Below are 19,644 nucleotides of genomic sequence, written 5' to 3'. Positions count from 1 at the left end.
TGTATAGATTTAAAACTGGCCTGTGTACGTAGTATGGCTGTAAAATGATCACATTAATAAAGTCAAATTAGTCAGTTTTCAAATTAATTAATCACCATTTGCAACTATGTGAAATATGCCAATTTTTACTGTATTTTATTAACAAAAAGATAAATGACAGGACGCAATTATATATATATACAGACCCTTTCCAAAAAATTTGAATGTCATGGAAAAGTTGTTTAATTTCCATAATTCCATTCCTTAAACTTTCATAGATTATAGATTCAGGGCCCACAATTTCAAGTATTTATTTGTTTATTTTTACATAATTTGGGCTTCCGGCTCATTAAACCCACGAAAACAGGAATTCCAAAAATTAGAATACTGTGAAGAAATCAGCCCAAATTTTGCAGGGCATGAATGTTTTAAACTGAGTGTCACACACTAATCATCTACTAAGCTCAAATCACCTGCACAGGCTTCCCCAGGTGTCATTAAATTGCTTCAGTTTGGTTCAACTGTCTCATTTCGGCCCCTGCCCATACCGCCAGAAGCACCAAAACCTGTTTTGATGCCCATGCCATCACAGTGCTTGACTGGCCAGCCAACTCACCGGACCTAAACCCCATTGAGAATCTATGGGGTATTCTCAAGAGGAACATGAGGGGCACCAGACCCAACAACAAAGAAGAGCTGACAGCAAGCATCAAGGAAATCTGGGCTTCCATAACTCCCAGGCAATGCCACAGGCTGATTGCTTCAATGCCACGTGGCATCGAGGCAGTGATTAAGGCAAAGGGATTCCCAACCAAGTATTGAAGATTGACATATCGTTTTGAAAGTACCATATTTTGATTGATTTGATGTGATCCTAATTTCTTTCTTTCTTTTTTTCCTGCAAAAACTGAGAAGTAAATGGTGATTTCTTCACAGTATTCTATTTTTTTGAATTCCTGTTTTCGTGGGTTTTCTGAGCTGGAAGCCCAAATTACGACACAAACACTTGAAATCGTTTAAATTGAGTTTAAATTTTTTCCCCTCCATGTCCCCTCCAGTGCTCCCCGTAGTAATGGCATCTAACATGTCTCATAACATTACTGATGCATAGTGACCAGAATACTACATATAACTTGTCTTACAATACTTTGGACTAAGAATAGTCGATAGTCAGCCAAACAGCAATCATTTAGTCATATTTGAAAAACCGTGATATAGTCAGGGAGTCATGTTTGAACTACTATATAGCGAGGGATTACTGTGAAGCGCTGCCCCCTCGTGGTGACACGTGGTGATGCTTCTTGTAATAAACGACAAAGGGATGACACAGACTTTAAATTAATTTATTAAAAAAAAAAAAAAAAAAAAGCATTTCTCCACTGAAGCTGAACAAACATTTCTTCTTTGACTATGTTTGGAAGGTGTACAATCAGAGCCAAGTCACGGGGGGGTCTGCCAACAACACGACAAAGAGAGAATGTTGGAGGAAGAAAACATGAGGAAGAGGACGACAAAGAAAGTGTACAAAAAAAAAAAAAAAAAAAAGAAGTGGAAACACAAACATTTCATCAAGTGCAGGTCTGCTTTGGATTGTTTTTTTTTTCTTTTTCTTCCGTCGGGTTCAAAGTCGTCGCACTCATGCAGGATAAACGTGGCGCTCCAATATGTTGCTAAGCTTTTCACGTGGACGTCACGGGGAGGGGGGGGTTTGTTGCCACACAAGTCATCATTTTTTATAGATTAGTCACCGAGCTCGCATCTTTATTTCAATGATGTAAGTTTGTGAAAATACCTTAAAAAAAAAAAAAAAAAGTCCTATGCTCCACACGGCCACGCTGCTGCGGGACAGGAAGTTCCGAGCTGAGCGGCTAGCTGCCAAACTTTCGGGAATATGGACTCCCTTTCTGATTGTGTTGATGGTTTTCATGATGGTCGCCACCTTCGCCGCCCGCCCGGTAGGTTTTGGTGACACTGAAGGGGAGGGGTAGGGTCCGCCGGGGTCTCCTATCTGCTGAGGTAGATGCGACAGAGAGGTGGCGTCCGGCTCGAGCGGAGGCGGGACCACTCCAGGACAAAAGTCAGCTCTTAAGGTGGATTTAAGGCTTCCTGTGGTCGTGTTGCGTCAGCGGCCTGAAGGGGGTGTATGTCCGTTTCGCTCCGCCCCTTTTAAGTTCCAGTTCTTTGAGTCCACAAGAGTGAAAATGAAGAGATTCCTCCTCGTTTGGCACCTCGGGATCAAGAGGCGGGACAAGTAAAAGAAATGACGGAGGGGTGCGTGGGGGGAGGAGTCGCGGTGCTGGAGCGGTGTGGCCTGTGGGTAACGAGCTAATTGAGGTGGCTGCTTGGGTCGTTACCTGCTGACGAGTCCACCGGCCTCGCCTCGTCCTCCGCTTTGACCCGCTTGGCGTCGGGCGCTCCCGCCGCCTGCTGGTCGCCGTTCTGCCGCTTGGTGGGGAGGGATGCGGAAGCGGAGGCGTGGTCCGCCAGCAGGTGCAGCGGGCTGGCCACGGTCGCAGCTGATGAAGAGCAAGAAACAGCAGCGTTCAAGTGCCACGCGATATTTTGGGACAACCCGGCGTCGGTTGCTGTGTGTTAGGAGGGCCTCACCGGAATTGGCGACGCTCTGGATGGCAGTGGTGATGCTGTGGGTGCCGTTCTGCGTGATGGCTTTGATGGGCAGCTGGTGCTGACCCAGGGGCGCCTGCTGCACGATGGTGACTGTCTGCAAGGGTGTGGCCGTCTGGGCGCTCTGGATGATGCGACTGGCCCCGCCTGTTGAGGTGATGGTAGACACCCCTTCCACTTTGACTGACCACACACACGCACACACACGTTAGCTAATATGCGTGTCTCTAATGTCACACGGCGGTAGCGTCTCACCTTTGACCTCAGCATGCTCGCCATTCTCCTGCAGTTCGCTCTTGCTGATGATGGTGGCCGGCTGGGTGATGACGGTGGAGCCCGCCGGGATCTGCTGCAGGACATGAACGGTCTGAACCGCCGGCTGGGAGGCGCTGGTGCTGACAGGAGACGCCATGGTGTAGGTGACGGGCTTCATGCTCTGAGGTAACTGACCCTGAACAGCGATGAGGACCGGCTGGTTGCTGACTGGGGAGCCTGGAAGACCGCATGACGACATTGAGAGGCTGACAGGAAGGCTCCAAAAGGTCAAAAAGTCAAGGGAACACTGCCAAAAAGTTTGGCCACCCCTGTCCTAAAGCAAACCTGATGTAGTCTGTGCAAAGCGAGCCTCCTGGATCACAGCCAGCTTGGGCTGCACCGCCGTGGCGACGACAGTGGGGGCCGAAGAGGTGTCCATCTCCAAGGGCACAGGGGAGCCCTCTCGGGACAGGCTGTCAGGCGTCTGCACGCCGCTGGAGTGGGCGGAAAGGACTCCCGAGTGGTTGGGAGAGGCTGGAGCGCTCCTGAAGGAGAACAAACAAGCGCATCAGGACACATTCACCTCATCCAAGGTCCCGTTTAAATACTCTGAAGACACTTTCTAGCTGCATGTTCGTTCTTCAAGCGGCACATGAGTTTAGACATTGGTTTCCATGACAACAAAGCCTGAAAAAGAATTTTGGCTGTGTCCCACCTGGAGGAGAGGGGTCCGTGCGGGGTCCTGAAGCAGGGGACACCTCGGGGCCGTCGTTTCCTGAAGGCTTGCTCGATGAGCTTGCCCTCGGAGGACGGGTCTATCCTCCAGAAGGAACCTTTGCCGGGCTCCTCCTGCGAGCGAGCCACTTTGATGAAGTAGCGGTTCAGTGACAGGTTGTGACGGATGGAGTTCTGCAGCAGCAAGGACGAGAGGAAGGACAGAGACGTGAGCGGTCACTTCGGTTTGTCGACGGTGCTGTCAATCAAACTGACCTGCCAGCCCTTGTCTGCGGTTCTGTAGTAGGGATAGTTCTTGGTGATGTGGTTGTAGATTCCGTTTAGTGTGAGCTGCTTGTCCTGCGCCATGGTGATGGCCTGCACGATCAGCTGAGCGTACGAGTACGGCGGCTTGGAGTCGTCCTGGATATGGAAAAAAATTTTTAAAAAACACCCCAGCTTCAGGGATTGCGGACCAGAATCTTTTTTTAGTTCAACGTGGCGTTGCTCTCACTTTGGGACTGTCCTCTCCCGATGCCTCCTTGTCGTTGTCAGGCTGAGAGTTGTCGTTGATGAGCTGCAGTTCAGCAGAGCTCACCATGCGGCCCCCCATGCGGTAGCCAGAGGACCCGGCACCTCGCGGGCTTGAGGGGCATGAGTTAGCAGCACTGGGGGCGGGGTGGGGTGGGAGGGTAAACAACAATCAAATCAATTAACTGCACGATAATCTCTTTCTACCAAGAGGGTTCACTCTGTGCATTTGTCTCAACACCTGAGCGTGTTGCTTCTAAAGCAGAATGAAAGGAGTGAGTGAATTCTCCTGTCAGTCATTCTCTTTATCCCAGTGGGGAGTGGTGGGGCCGCTAACAAGTGCGCACACAGAGAGACGATATGTCGCATTTGTTGGAAAGTAGTGGCGGCGAAGAAGGGGAATACGACCAACTTGCATGCGCACCTCAAACACAACCATCCCGTCCAACTGGGTGCAGTTTTGTTTACAGAGACTTTATACTCCATTTTATTTAGTGTTTTTATTGTTGTGTGTGATTTTTATTGGAGTGCTTATAGAACAGTGGAAGACACCAGATTCGCGGACTGCTCTCTCACGTGGAAGCCACCTACGTGCTACCTGGAAGCCCTGCTAGGGTTCCACCAATGTACTCTCACATCCAACGTCTCATTAAAGACGTCTCATCCTCTGGAAGTTTCTCCAGTGATATGTGTTCTCTTGACAAAGTGAGTCTAATATTTGTTTTTGTCTAAATTAAGGTTTTGTGATTCCCTTTTTCATAGCATACAGCCAATAGCAGCCAAAAGCAACCAATAGCAGGGGTGCAGTCAGGAATTCTGGTCCCCTTGGGAAAAAAATGAAAAATAAAAAATTAATTACCTATTTTCTGGGCCCCCGGCAGTCTGGGGACCTTGGAATCGTCCTTTCCCCCCTTATACGGCACCCCTGGTCGACAGCACTCATCATAAATAAATTGAAAAATGTGTGATCGGTATTGGCCGATTTCACAAGTGGATGATCGATATCAGAATCAGAGGCATAACACCCTGATGGGTGCATGCCCAGTTTTTGGTTATAATTGGGATTTTTATATTATATGTATTTATTTATTTTAAAAAGAGACTCAGGGTCCATTTTATTTTCATTGTTTTTGTTTTGTCTGTTTTTATTTAAAAAGCTCCTGGCATTCCAATTACAATGTTTGATAGGCTGTACTGGCATTATTATGCCACATATCATCATTACATCAAAGAAAAAATGGTCTCAAAATAATGTTGACAATGTTATCGTTGTTGGCAATCATTTGTAGGACAATTATTGCCCAACAAAATGCGTTATCGTGACAGGCCTAGACACAGCATTCTTAAAGGCGTACTCACACTAGCACGTAGTGCTCTCCTGCGTTCATGCTGATCATTTGTGCTGCGACACACTCACTTCTCCCATCACGTCTATTCTGCTGTTTTACCGCAACTTATCTGACTGTGTGGATTATTTCCAACCTTATTTTGAGTCTTTCTGATGATTTATTTTCTGCTAGGTGGCGGTTATCATTAACGACTTGCAAGAGGAGCAATCGCATGAATTAAATGATGCAAATGTAGTCTGAGGTGAGCAAGTGTGCTGTGGGTTTAACTTTTGGATTCTTTTGAGTCATTGCATTTTATTTCTTTGATGAAATGTGTCTGTTATCATAAGTCTGTCCAATGTATGTATTTAACCCGTCCTTGTCCACCAACTCGACAGCATGCTCGCTCACCTGTGACGACATCCGTGTGTGTAATAAAGACGTGTCATTTCATTCATGTGGTCCCTCCCCCCTCTTGCAAATAATTCATGACAGCTGCCAGATTGCACAGGACAAATAGTCAGAATGACTCAATCATCCACAAAGTCAGGGAAATTGCAGTAAGACAGCAGAATAGACGTGATGGGTCAGTAAATGAACGGGGCCTGCGGGGGCCAAGAGAAGGAGCGGGAAATCAAACCCAAAGCCCATCACGGCACGAATGTACGAGTGCGATTACGACCTTAGAATCATCCTCTCTGCTGCCAGCTGGTCTTCAAGGTCACAGGACACATGCCAGCTAGCATGACGTTTGTATAGTGCGTGTGTGTGTGTGACATGTTGAGGTCCGGCGGGTACCTGATGGTTCCGGTGGGTGAGGGCAGTGGGCTCATGAGGTGGGCGATGTTGTCTGGAATGTTGATGGTCAGCGGGGAGATCTGAGGCTGCACCGGCTTGACGGGAGACTCGGGAGCTTCATGCTTCACCTTCTTCCCGCTGGACAGAGCCGTGAAGGTGATCTTGATGTTGGTGCTGGGGAACCGGAACGTGCATCTGGGGGAGAGGAACATCATGAGCGTTATCTCTGAATGAAAGCTGGTTTAATTAGCGGCAACGACATTACCATGCAGCGCAGTCTTGTTTGGGACATTAAAAACAAATAAATGAATAAAATAAGCGTCAGAAGAAAGTAAATGTGTTGTTGTAAACATATTTGATTTGTCAGGGCATTCAAATCAATCGCAACTGGACTGTTCATGTTGTCTTAGAAGATGTTTCTCCTCTCATCCGAGCAGGCTTCATCAGTTCATGCTCAAAGACTAGGTGGGACACACACCAGATAGTCCTAGATAGACTAGATCTGGACTACAGCTGTCCTATCTAGTCTGACAGTCCAGTTGTGATCGATTGAATGCCTTGAGAATACAATGAGCTGGATGAATGACAATATTCACAGGCATGTTTGTTGTGTTTTTGTGTCATAGCTAATTACCCACCACAAATAGATGACAGTACTGTCTTAAAATATAAACACAAGAGGGGAAACACACACAGAGTTCTTCATCATGAATGAATGAGAAGTTGGACCAGATTCCTTAGTTGTCCCTCAATCTTCATCTTAACAAGACATTTTGGATCTCTGTATGCTTTGGAGGGCCTTTTCTGCTCCCAGTGCACAAAGCAAGCACCATTAAGCCATGTTGGAGGAGTTTGGTGCAGAAGAACTAAACTCCCAGTGGACATAAACTGCCAGTTTCCCTCCCTACCCTCAGTAACCCGCCACAACCCCCAGTAAGAGGAGCACGTTTGTGTCCAGTGATAAAAAGCACACAAGGACGCCAGCAAACAAACAAACAAAGCTGATCAACCGAGGAAGACTTTCACTTGATTTTCACCCCCGCCCGCCTCACGACAACAAAAAAGGAATGTCAACAAAAGAGGACAGGAAGGACGGAATGCGAGGGGCGGGGGAGTGGGAGAAGAGAGCGGGGGAGGGGAGCTTCTTGTGTTTACATCAGCAGAGAGGAATCCCAGGAATACCAACTGTACCCCGGGCTGCCGCCACGCCAGTCCCCTCACACTGACGCCACCATGCCATTTCTCATCATGGAGGATGTAAACATGCTGGCAACATCAGCGAATCTCATGACCTCACACACACACACACACACACGATTCACACCACAAATAAATTTAGGCCTCCACAAATAGATTTGGTGCTACTTATTGCTCCTCATTCATACAAATGGAGCCTGTAGTTCCAACTCCGTACAGTACATGGCATCACAACTCTGCTTCTTAACACACCTCATACATACCTCCTCTGCCAAAGAATAAGAATACATAGCAGGAGGGATCAGTGTTGCCGACTTTGCCACTATACTTGCCAGGGCGAGTTGGCTCTGCTGCCCTGGCCAGCAAAGCTCACTAGATATCATTTATCGGCTCGCTGGGAGAAATGATCGCATAGTTAATTGACTCCTCTTATGACTTGTCTTTATTATCTGCACAAATGTTTTTGACTGGATTAGTTTACATGATCGCACATGGACCTGAACAAGTGTGTGCAATCTCATTTCTAAGAAAATTGTCATTCACATTACTTGCAGAATGGTGCAGCCCTAATGAAAAGCAGTGGTTAAGTACTGAAATAGTTACGATACCTCTGCTATATATTAACTTGCTTTCATTCAGTCATCGTTTTGGGGCATTTGAACCAAAGACGGACATTTCCCCCGCAGTGGCAGGTTTTCCCGCACATGGATAATGGAAGATATTTACTCATCTTCCATGATAATCTAAACTGAGGCACTACAATGATGGTAGCACTCCTCCCAGCTAGTAAACATGTGATGCAGTGGCTCTAAGAGGACAGTTGCTATGCAGAGTTGACCACGGAAAGGAAGCAGAGAGGACACAGGTTGTGCTTTTGTCAGCCGGCAGGGCGGAGACGCTTTGGTTTGTTTACGTTCAGCAGCTCCATTCACAAACACGGCCAAGCTAATGCTAGCTGCTAGCTAACACGTCTGCACGCATGCAAAGACGAGCAACAATAGCACATCCAAAACACGAGCTAATGTGAACCAACAAGCACTCGTGAGGAGTATTGACAATAGTATTTACGTTAGCTTGAGCCAAGCCCTGACATGCTGCGAGTGGAGGCTAATGACTACTGTTGCTAACAAGAATGTCAACAAAGAAGATGGCTGAGGAGGAAGGATGTACTCTAAGCTAACGAGCTAAAACATGTGCTCCTCTGGCCCTCCATGTTAGCAAACACCACACCATTCATAACAATAATAATGTGCATTTAGCTGCCGGCTAACGAGCTAGCCTCCACATGGAGCGAGCACTCACATTGGTGGCAGCTGCAGAGGAGCGGCGCCCCGGCGGAGGAACACGCCGTCCACGAACACTCCGTTCTTGCCCAGGCACCGCAGGTAAAAGTCTCCGCCGCCGGTGCCGTCGTCGCTGGCGGTGAAAATCTCCAGGTGCCGCCGTGAGATGAAGCTGGAGTGGCCCATGCTGACGTCCACGGAACCCTGGGAAGAGTTCCTCCCGATGGTCACCGAGCGCTTTTTCATCAGGTACTCGAAATCACGGCCCTCCAGCCGCGCCACCGGCCCGGACGACGCGCTCACCGCAGCCATGTTGGCGGTCAATGCGGGGACCAAATAAAAAGACAGGGACGAGGGGACGCGGTAGAGGCGCTAAGTGGTCGAAGCTACAAAGGGGACATGAATTAAAAGAGGACTTAGGAGGGGACCATGCAGGCCTGGACAGCGGCTTAGACCACCGCAGACAGAAAGGCTAGCCAAGAGGTCCTACCTAACAGGGGGCTGGATATGCGTCTGCTGACATCGCCCTCCGCCAATCACGCTTCAGAGTGATGATGCAGCCCCACGAGGACCGCCAATCGGAGAAGAGCATTAATCCAGGGACACATTCAAGGTCGGTTGGGGGGTACAGTCAGCACATATGCTTCCAGTGAGCGAGGACGTGCACAGCAATGGCGGCTAACTAGTGCCTGCTCCACAACATGACCTTCCATGCAGACTAAACAACTAACCAACTCACTAACTGGCTCTATTACCATGGTGCATCTTAAAACCACGACGCTCCATGCTCGTACACGCCTGCTCGTGCACGTCGCTACAGTTGCACCAAGCAGATTATACATTATTATTATTATATTGTAGAAATAGTATATGTATATATGTTTATCACAGGACTGCAGTTTAACTGCGGAAGTAATCTAATTTGCATAATCGGCCATGACGAATGTGCGTGTCATTTTTATTGGCTCTGTGAGCACACACATGAAAAGCAAAACAAATGTGGAGAAAATCAAATTAAAATTGTACTGTACTCTGTGTGAATACTTGCTAAATATAATATAATATAGTATAGTAAAAGTATAGTGGCTAAGTCTGCAACAGTGATCCCTCCCGCTACGTATTCTTATTCTCTGGCAGAGCAGGTACTAGGAGGTGTGTTAAGAAGCAGAGTTACGATGCCATGTACTGTACGGAGTTGGAACTGTGTGGCGTGAGGTCATGTGATGAACTTTTGTCGCTCGCTGCTTTTTTTAAATATTACAAGCAAGTGAGTGCTTTCAGATGGGGGGGGGTAAATGGGGGTGGGACAGCAGGACCTGCTGCTTGTTGAGAAGATCGTTACATGCTTTCATGTCAGAGTAAGACCAGAAAACACTGCTATTTTTTGTTGCTAGTCGCTTTTTCAAAAAATATAATTGAGAGGGGTCTGGCTACTCATTCTACGTAGGCAAGACTGATCCCTCCTGCTACATCTTCTTATTCTCCGGCTAACCAGGTGTGCTTAGAAGCAGAGTTACAGTGCCTTCTACTGTACGGAGTTGGAACGACAAGCTCCATTCACAGACAGTCCCATGATGTGCAAAATACAAATGTATTTCTGGCAGTCCAGATTTATTTGTGGCGGCCCGCCAGTGGAAAACACTTGACAAATCACTATACAGGCAAACTTTATTGATGAGCTCAGTCACGTGATCAAAACCTTCAAAACAAATGAAAGAAAGAAGAACTAAATGTACTAAGGATGTGAAATAAAAAAAACCTTCAGGGACGTTTACGTACGGTACCTGTATTAATATTTATTTCACCGGTGGCCACTAGAGGGAGCCATTCACATGTACAGTGCTTTATGGTTATGTCATGGTGCTACCAACAGAGCAGAATAATGAACACATCCTCACTTCCTTCCTTCCTCCTTCACTTTAATCATGTTAAAAGTGTAAATGATATCTTTGCCACAATCATTATTTGCAGTGGGTATAGTAGCATCACTATTGGCTTGAATGATATTTTATATGAGGACATTTCCCGGCATGTAAGTAAGACTGTAAGACTGAAAGGCTGACGTAAAGGGCGAGGCTGAGAACCTACAGTAAACAGCCATGACCTTTTACCTCGCTGGTGGCGCCGCCTTAAAAGCTAACAATAATATCGGCTGTACAGGATGCTGTTAGACGATGTCGTCTTCATGTTGGAGCTCTTTGTTGCTCCTGTGGGGACCACACTTGTGTTTCCACTGAGGACACGTAGCACCGACGCTAACGGATGTCAATCACTCAAACCTCACCATGACGAATCATGAGACTTGATTTTGCCAGTCAGAGTGTCGTGAAACATGAGGACACCAGGAAGATCATGAGTATGTGCACCATGGAGACCATTCAGCCAAACAAACATCAGAGGAGGAGGAGGAGGAGGAAGGCGTCCCTCGGGGAAAGATGAGCGAGCAGTACTTTGCATCTCTTTGCAGAAAGAGAGCTCCATTACGTCTCTCCTCCACTTCCTCTCCGAGGGCCGGGAAGCAAATGGACGCCATTAATAATGCTCGCCATGAGAGGACTAATGGCGCCATGAGTGCTGATTTATGCTGCTAAGAAAGGGGCGTGTTTGTGAGGCTTTGTCTCCTTGTCCTCTCTGGCTGCTCGTGCAAACAAAACTTCTCGAGATGCCCTCACGCTAGGACATTTAAGAGCTTATAAACACATTACAACGCAGCTGTTCTGCCAGAGAATAAGAAGATGTAGCAGGAAGGAGCAGTGTTGCTACCTTGATGCTATATTTAGCGACTAATCAGACCCCTCTAGATACTCTTTTATTCAACAAAGCGACTAGCAAAAAATCTAAAATCTAAAATCCCCCATCTAAAGGTACTCACAGACGGCTTTGTCTTGCAAAAAAAAAATAAACGACAAAAGGAAAGAACAGAAGAAAGTTCATTTGTATTTCCAAACATATTTGTTTTGCCTTTCATGTTTTTGCTCAAAAGAACAATTGTCCAAATTTGCCACCACCACCACCAATAGATTGCAGTCCTGTGGGAAACTGTTTTATAGTCATAAATGTTACATAGTGTGACAAAATAGTATAAAGAGTGAAAGAGTTTAGACCAGGGGTGTCCAAACTACTGAAAAATACATCAAATAAAGATTCAGAAAAGAGAAAGACGAGTGTTTATGTCTCACATAAGGATTGTGGATGATCGGCAAAATTCCCAAAAAAGTGCTTTTCCTTTAAGTAGCTTATTTATTAGCCGCAGGCCATAAAACGCTCCCAGGCCAGACTTTGGACACCCCCTGATGTAGACAATGCCCACTTAGCAGTATCCTGACATCACAGTATGCAATGTCATCTGCTTTTGCATTTTGTCCTTCTCCCCAGCACCTCCCCTTTTTATAGTTTCCTGTATTTTAACCTTCATGAAAAAAAAAAAAAAATCAGCACCGCTTGGCAACATCGATGTAATTGATCCTGTAGCTGGTAAAGTCAGGCCTTCAAAATAAAATCAATAACACAGTTACATCACTGTAGGCAATCCGGACCAGAGTTTTCCTTGTTTTCTGTCCCTTATTGTCCAATACAAATGTTGACAGGTATGGATATTGGCCTTCTATCAACTGTCAATCAATCCAGGAATAACCCCGCCTCTTTCCCCTCAGTCAGCTGGGATAGGCTCCAGCTTCCAAGAATTCTTTACTTCCTTCTTTTACCCTATGTGTCTTTTCCTCAGGCCTGTCATTGGCTGAAATGGTCTGACAGGTAGTGGGATTGCAGCGCCACCTGTTGTTCTGGAATGCACTTGACAGGCTTTTCATGTGTACTTAGTGCAGTCGTGTGGCAGCACTGTAGTATAGAGCAGACGTCATGACTAGCCAGTCGTGTTTTTTTTCCCTTCCTGGTGGAAAAATCTTGCGCCGCCTGTTTGACGAGTTGTGACGAAGGATTTGAGGAGAATCGAAACAAGAGCGGTGGTTTCAGCAAGCAGGTTTAGTTTCAAGCTTAAATTATTTCATTCACGTACATGAAAGGTGCTGACATGAAATAATCACCATAAACACAAACACCGTGTCTCTGTGCTGCCAAACGCCCATCAGAAACGTCCACTTGTACTTAAATGACGTCCTTCATGCTTCCTTCATTCCTCCTCTCCTTCAGACCCACTGGTGATCCCTCAGGATGACCTCCTCCATGAAGCCTCACGGAGCTGTGGATGTCGCCGTAATCGTCCTGCCGAGGCTTCATCCTCAACTCGCCATTAGCGGCATCCTGCTGGTGGTCACAGGATGTCGTTTTTGGGCAGGCCCAGCTCTTCCTCAGGTACCATCAGGCTGCCCATGTACCAGAAGATCCACAGGAAGAGGCTAAGGAAGATCAGCAGAGGTCCAGACAGCACAAAAAAGTCCCAGAAGCTCAGTGAGGAGAAGACGCCGATGAGGAAGAGGAGCAGGCCGATGACGTCCAGGAGGACGGCCAGGGACAGGAAGAGGACGGTGCATTTGTTGGGGTCCAGAGCCATGCTGAGGAGGACGCCGGCTGTTGTCTTCTTGCACACTGGCAGCGCTCGTCATGTCTTCATAGCTGATGTCTGACAAGTGGAAGGACGGGTTCATGGACAGGAAGTCCATCTTCATTCCTGCGCTGGATCGACTTGTTCTGCTGCCTCACTACACGCCTCAAGCCGCACTTTAGCCAGCTGTCAATCAATCATGAATGCATCAATAAAACACCCTTTGACCAACACTACACCATGCTAGGCTACATTTAATAACAACCAGTGTGGTAGCATAATGGCAGTATGATCCATCCATCCATTCTCTATAGCGCTTGTCCTCACTGGGGTCGCAGGTATGCTGCAGCCTGTCCCAGATGACTTTGGGCAAGTGACAGTGTAAACCCTGGACCGGTTACCAGCCCATCACAGTAATGTCACTATGACGTCACCATGATATCACTATGATGGCCCCAATGTATCACTATGATGTTGCCATGATATTAGCATGTTTCCATGCTACCACCATGACCATGATGTCAGTATGATATCACTGTCTTATCATGATATCACATGATATCGTTATGATGCCACCACCATGATGTCGCTGTGATATCACCATGTCACCATGATATCAGCATGTTTCAATGATATCACCATGATGGCCCCAATGTATCACTGTCACCATGATATCAGCATGTTTTTGATGACTATAATGTCAGTATGATATCACTGTATTATCATGATATCACATGATATCGTTATGCCACCATGATACCACTGTGATGTCACCATGATATCACTATGATGTCACTGACATCACTATGATGTTACCATTATATCATTGTGATATCGCCACATCACCATGATATCACTACAATGGTCCCAGTATATCATGATGTCACCATGATATCACTATGATAGCACCATGTTTCCACGATACCGCTATGATGCCATCATATCACCATGTTACAATGATATCGCTGTGATGTCACGATGACATCACTATGTTACCATGATAGCGTTATGCCACCATGACATCATATGAAATCACCATGTTACCATGATATTGCTATGATGTCACAAAGAGGATGTGTGTTGACATCCCATAATATCTCACCCTGCCAATCAGTATAGGTCTGTTACTGTGTGTTACCATGAGTCACAGTGCATTACTGTGTGTTATTGTGTATTGTGTATTATTGTTGGGCCTACAGTGTTTTGCGATGTACAGTAGAACCTTGGCTATTGTCATTCATTTGTTCCAGAAGGTCCGACTCTGACCAAAACGAACGCTAACTGAATCAAATTTTTGCCATAAGAAATCATGTAAATCCAATTCATCCATTCCAGACAGCCAATAATGTGCGTGACTTATTTATTTTGTTTTGGTTCTCCTTAGTTTGTGTTTTATACTCTTATTTTGCAAGTGCTTCCTGTTTTGTGCCATTTTCAGTCACCTTTATGTATTTCTGATGAAGCTCCCAGTCACAGCTGGCCCTCCTTTGTAACTAAGTGGCTTCTTCAGGAGTGTGTGGTCTTGCTGGTTCATTGTTTTTTGGTTGTTGGACTCGTGATTGTTTGCATTCCACTGCTTCACCTCTCACTACTTCTGTGTAGTTTTTTTCGTCCCCACAGTGCTTCCTTTTTTTGCACTGCTTCCTTTTGTTAGTTTTTTGCCTGTTTACACCTGGTTGTGCAGCTATTAAAGACCTTTTTTTTACCTGCACTACGCTCTGGTCACTGCTTCCTTGGGTCACGACCACACGTAAACGTGACAAAATGTTCACACATAACACCTTTTTATAGTTTTAGATTATAGTCTTGCATGCAGAAGACAATTGGAAATGCATATAAATGATGAATGAAAGGGATAAATGAACATTTAAGGTTACTTTCACCTTCACTGAAGATGTGATTCTTGATAGGAGTGTTCCCAAAGAGACAATGTGGCAGCGAGACACCACCTTCCTGTTTCGCCATGAGTTATTTTTTTAATTCAAAAGTGTTTCTCACCTCAATAACCCAAAATAGAGCCACAGAAAGTTTCAAGTGCCAGCATTTTGATCAAGAAGGTAAGAAACACAAAACAGAAAGGTGGTGTCCGTGTGGTGTTTCACCGCCACATCATGTCTTTGGTAACACTCACAACAACAACATCACGTGATAAGCACATGTATTTAGAATTGTTTTGTGCATGTAAAACTATAAAAAACATGTTTTGTGTTAACATTTTTGAGCGTAAACCACTGATGACATCATAGCGGGTCCATGTAGTTGATCATTTTTTTAGCTAGCTAATAGGATGCTAATAAGAAAGGCTGTTTTGTGATTAAATATCATTAAAATATACATGAAGAACACAGTTGGACTTATGCGGTGTTTAATAACACAACAAGACGCGCGCCATATTGTACGCTAACCGGAAAATGTATGCAAACTGAGGCAAAATCATGGCGTAAATGTTCGACGTTAACAGAAAAACACGCTAACCGGGGTGAACGCTAACCGAGGTTCCACTGTATTATTGTGTTAATGTGTGTGACAGTGTTAGCATTGTCGTGTTTGTTTAGCCAACAGTCAAACCGGTCAGACGGTGTCACATGACACTCTCTCAATCAAAGAGCTAACATGAGTCCGCTCTTTTGTGCCAACAAAGCAAAAGAAAAGACGCAGCGGAATGTACAACAACACATATAGGAATACGTATAAGAATAAAGGAACGTTCTGCAAGTAGTAAACATCGTCATTGTCACCATCACATTCCCAACCTTTTCTCTTTTGTCTCTTCATCAGGAAGGTTTGAAGAAGATGTTTTATTATCATAAACATCTACAACAGGATAACTTATTAAGATGGCAGCAACACGAGGGGCCGCCATGTCAGCCCACCCCTCAATGTCCAATAAATATGAGACATGAACTTTGTGAAGCTTAGAATAAAGTGTGAAAGACAAGGGAGTGTCCATGTCTGAGCATGTTAGCTGATAGGAATGAAATAAAGGCGATATTGCTATTTACATGACGTCACAGCGCTTCTTCCTCCTTGTCCTCGTGGTCCAGGTGATGGTCCTGTCCACCATGGTCGTAACCTGCGTTGTCGTATGCCGTGGATTTGCCCCACGTGACCTTACCCGCCGGGTGGGGGTCCGTGGTCGCCCCCCCTACCTCGCCGCCGCTGTCCACGCGCTTGACGCACGCTGCGGAGGCCATGTTGTGCGTGATCCTCTCCGAGATCTTCCTCACCAGACGAGCCAGGCTGCTCTTCTTCCTCCTCGCCTTGGTCACGGTCCTCACGTTGCCCGCGTACCACATGACCCAGAAGGCCAGGCTGAGGAAGATGACGAGCGCGCCGCTGAAGATCAGGAAGTCTCCGTAGAAGCGGCCGTCCACGCGCACGTCGCCGAAGATGCCCACGAAGAGGATGACCAGGCCGATGACGTCACAGGCCAGGCCGACGAAGAAGAGAGGGGCCCAGTTTCCGAGCAAGACCCTCACGTCCATGCCGGAACAGCTAGCTGGTCTTGCCTGGAATAACGGAGGATGCTCTGCCTGCTCACCTGCAGCCTGGCCACGCCCATATGCAGTATGGTCACGCCCATACGACAAACAAGGTCCCGGAAGTCGGCAATTGGAGTGACTATGCAAACACCATTTCATTTATAAAAGTGTATTAAAGAGTTCATAGTTCATTCTACAACATGTAACATGATTATATATACATTACTTGATATTATATTATCATAATTCATTCAACATGCAAGCATTCCGCCTTTCAGAGAGACATGAAGTAGAGTGGAACACACTTGACGTAGAACAAGAACATGTGGGGGACAACACGTCTCCAACGTCCCACAAAAGCAGCTCAGCTCACAACATCAAAGGATGAACATTTTCTTTGTCCTTTTTTTAGCCGCCAGTCAACGTCAACAAGGCAAAGAAGAAGCATAAAGACAGGAAGTGACGTCAGAGTCACAGCAGGAAGACGTCACCATATTCTTTTTACACTTGTATGACACTTTAGTGCGTTAACATGTGACTTATATTCATAAAGCTTTTTTGGCGGCCACAGTTTGATCCTGGAACAGACTATTTGCATGGGAGCAGTTAGTGTTCAGAGTTTCTGCTGTCGTTCCTCCTGCTGTTAAAATGTAGATCCACGTCAGCCAGAGTGCACTTTCCCGTCCTAAACGCTCCCAAGCGGTCTTGTGGCGTCCTGGCGTCCTTCCTTGGCCGAGGCTAGATGTTGAAGGCAGGCTGCCGGTGGAAGGCGAGGGGCTTCTTCATGCTGGAGCGTCTCCTGTTCTCCTTGGTGATGGGGATGAGGACCACACCCACCACAAAGACCATGAGGCCGATGGAGAGCAAGGCGGGGCCCAGGATGTTGCTCAGCTTCTTGCTGTGGCCGGCGAAGTAGAGGCCGCTGATGATGACGCCGCACGCCAGGAAGCCGCCGCCCGTGGACATGAAGTGGATGGGGAACCAGAAGACCTGGCACCTGCCCGGGGGGCTCTCGGCGGTCCACACCGAGTCGCTGCGGGACAAGCTGAACACGGTGCTCTCGGTGCGACTGGGCGGCGTCAGCTGGTCCTGCGACTGGGAGAGCTTGCACTCGCCCAGCGGAATGTTCTCCGGACTTCCCGTCATGACTTCCTCCTGGAGGAGGAAGGACGAGACGTTTCACCTTTGACCTTTAGCGTTGGACACCAGCTGTCCTAGCGTTAGCATGCTGATGTAGAGAATGTCTAAACATCACCTACCTTTTATCAAGCGTGAGAAGATGTCCCTCATGCAGCCTGGACGCCTGGAGTGTGACCAGAGAAACCAGTAAGAGGATGCGTGGACGCTTCCCACCCTCCTGCACTCCACCCACCTCCTCCTCTTCCGTCCTCCTCCTAACCCCCCCCCTCGCTCATCTCATGCAGGACTCGCCTGGCGCTGCCCAGAGGACCTCCATGGACATGGAGACGCTCCCGGGAACGATGAGAGCTTTGAACTTTATTGATCACCAAGCAGCCATCAGCCATCATCAATACAGTGTGTGTGTGCGTGTGTGTGTGTGTGTGTGTGTGTGTGTGTGTCATCACAACACTATGGTGGTGACACACGTTGCAGACACACACTGACACACGTACAACACAACACTTTTACATTTTTTTCAAGTGTCTTTTATGCCCACTTAAAACAGCAGCTACATTTTATTTTCTTGTTTTATAACATGAACAAAATGTATTGTAGTATCGTAGCAGTGTTGTATTGTGTGTTGCTTGCGTGTTAAATGAGTACAACTCTAACACACACACACACACGCGCACACGCACACACAGCACTTTTGTTTTGTAAATGAACTTCCTTTAAAACTTCCGTGTTGTCAGACCTGCAATAGCACCAGTAATCCACCAGAGGACGACAGTGACACACAGTTGACTCCACGTGAATGCGGAAATGAATTGACGGTCATTCTCGTTCGCTTCAAGCTTGTATTTGACTAGAATTAACTCATCCATCTTACAGCGTGTACGTCATTTGCTTAACTAATAAGGGAAATAAAATAAGTTAAGCACATTTTCCTACACTCACTCGTTTTTCTACACTTGTCATATGATCAGAAAAAAAGGGTCGTCTAACTGATGACCTCACCACTGTAGTAAAGTCAACGGTTGTCTTATGCCCCGCCCACTTTGTCTGATTGACAACCTTTGACCTTCCCACGGGCGGTTATCACTTTGGGGCCTGCTGTTAGACGTCATAGGTAGTGTGTGTGTGTGTGTGTGTGTGTGGGTGTGTGTGTGTGTATACAGTATATACAACACACACACCTACGAATCTAATGAGGAGGCGTGGCCTGTCAGTGCCAGAGAGATAAAAAAATAAGCGTCTTCATGAATAAATAATAATAAAAATAGGATTAAAAAACATATTTAAAAAATAGTTTAAAAAAGGAACTGCTTACATAAATAATGATAAAAATTAAAAATAACTTTAAAAAAGAACTGCCTACATATATAAATATAAAAATAGGATCTAAAAATTTAAAGTATAAAATGACTACATAAATAATATTTATAAAAAAGAAAGATATAAAAAAGAACTGCCTACGTAAAAAAATTACAAAGTAAAAAAAAGATACATAAATAAATAAAAAAAGATATAAAAATAAAAAATAGAAAATGCCTATATAAATAAATAAAAAACAAGTCAAAACCAGAACTGTCTACATAAATAATAAAAAAAGAATATGACAGACTGAATAGGCCATGAGGTTACCATGGTGACCAGGTTTTGCGCTTTAGCTGACGAGAGACGTCCCGCCAGACCAGGCGAGCGCAGCTGCTTTATTAACTCGCACATGCTAATTCAGTGCCTAGCGGTCAATGCTATTGATCGGCGGTGCGGCATGAAAGCGTTTGACCGTTCCGCGTCCTTCCCCAGGCGAGGCTCTGAGGCCCAGT

General features: G+C 46.2%; 3 protein-coding genes across 4 annotated transcripts; all 3 read right to left on the bottom strand.

Annotated features, from left to right (window-relative positions):
• Positions 1-487: 487 nt before the first annotated feature.
• On the bottom strand, positions 488-9,230 carry foxk2b (forkhead box K2b). Of its 2 annotated transcripts, XM_054760685.1 has the most exons (10): positions 8,730-9,230; positions 6,231-6,425; positions 4,088-4,241; positions 3,850-3,996; positions 3,575-3,768; positions 3,205-3,404; positions 2,860-3,096; positions 2,587-2,787; positions 2,334-2,495; positions 488-1,431 (listed from the first exon to the last, which is right to left on the bottom strand). In XM_054760685.1, exons 1-10 carry the CDS (start codon positions 9,020-9,022, stop codon positions 1,409-1,411), a joined length of 1,806 nt encoding a protein of 601 aa, XP_054616660.1. In that variant the 5' UTR covers positions 9,023-9,230; the 3' UTR covers positions 488-1,408. The 2 variants fall into 2 exon arrangements, with proteins under 2 accessions (XP_054616660.1, XP_054616659.1); XM_054760684.1 differs by having other exon boundaries at positions 1,034-2,495; positions 8,730-9,229.
• A 963-nt stretch (positions 9,231-10,193) lies between these two features.
• Positions 10,194-16,753, bottom strand: LOC129171733 (transmembrane protein 238-like). The gene is made up of 2 exons (XM_054760686.1): positions 16,214-16,753; positions 10,194-13,397 (listed from the first exon to the last, which is right to left on the bottom strand). Exon 1 carries the CDS (start codon positions 16,694-16,696, stop codon positions 16,220-16,222), a length of 477 nt encoding a protein of 158 aa, XP_054616661.1. The 5' UTR covers positions 16,697-16,753; the 3' UTR covers positions 10,194-13,397; positions 16,214-16,219.
• A 274-nt stretch (positions 16,754-17,027) lies between these two features.
• Positions 17,028-17,969, bottom strand: LOC129171505 (phosphoinositide-interacting protein-like). Its single transcript, XM_054760206.1, has one exon. It carries the CDS (start codon positions 17,837-17,839, stop codon positions 17,432-17,434), a length of 408 nt encoding a protein of 135 aa, XP_054616181.1. The 5' UTR covers positions 17,840-17,969; the 3' UTR covers positions 17,028-17,431.
• Positions 17,970-19,644: the final 1,675 nt, after the last annotated feature.

Source organism: Dunckerocampus dactyliophorus, chromosome 18 (assembly GCF_027744805.1).
Source record: "Dunckerocampus dactyliophorus isolate RoL2022-P2 chromosome 18, RoL_Ddac_1.1, whole genome shotgun sequence".
Lineage (NCBI taxonomy): Eukaryota > Metazoa > Chordata > Actinopteri > Syngnathiformes > Syngnathidae > Dunckerocampus > Dunckerocampus dactyliophorus.
This window is presented reverse-complemented; position numbering and strand designations above follow the sequence as displayed.

Coding starts and splice junctions, on each gene's coding strand:
- foxk2b (XM_054760684.1), bottom strand. CDS start 9,022: ATGGCTGCGGTGAGCGCGTCGTCCGGGCCGGTGGCGCGGCTGGAGGGC. Junction 3,769..3,849: donor CCGCAGACAAGGGCTGGCAG/GTCAGTTTGATT, acceptor TTGCTGCTGCAG/AACTCCATCCGTCACAACCT. Junction 2,788..2,859: donor CGAGCATGCTGAGGTCAAAG/GTGAGACGCTAC, acceptor GTGTGTGGTCAG/TCAAAGTGGAAGGGGTGTCT.
- LOC129171733 (XM_054760686.1), bottom strand. CDS start 16,696: ATGGACGTGAGGGTCTTGCTCGGAAACTGGGCCCCTCTCTTCTTCGTC.
- LOC129171505 (XM_054760206.1), bottom strand. CDS start 17,839: ATGACGGGAAGTCCGGAGAACATTCCGCTGGGCGAGTGCAAGCTCTCC.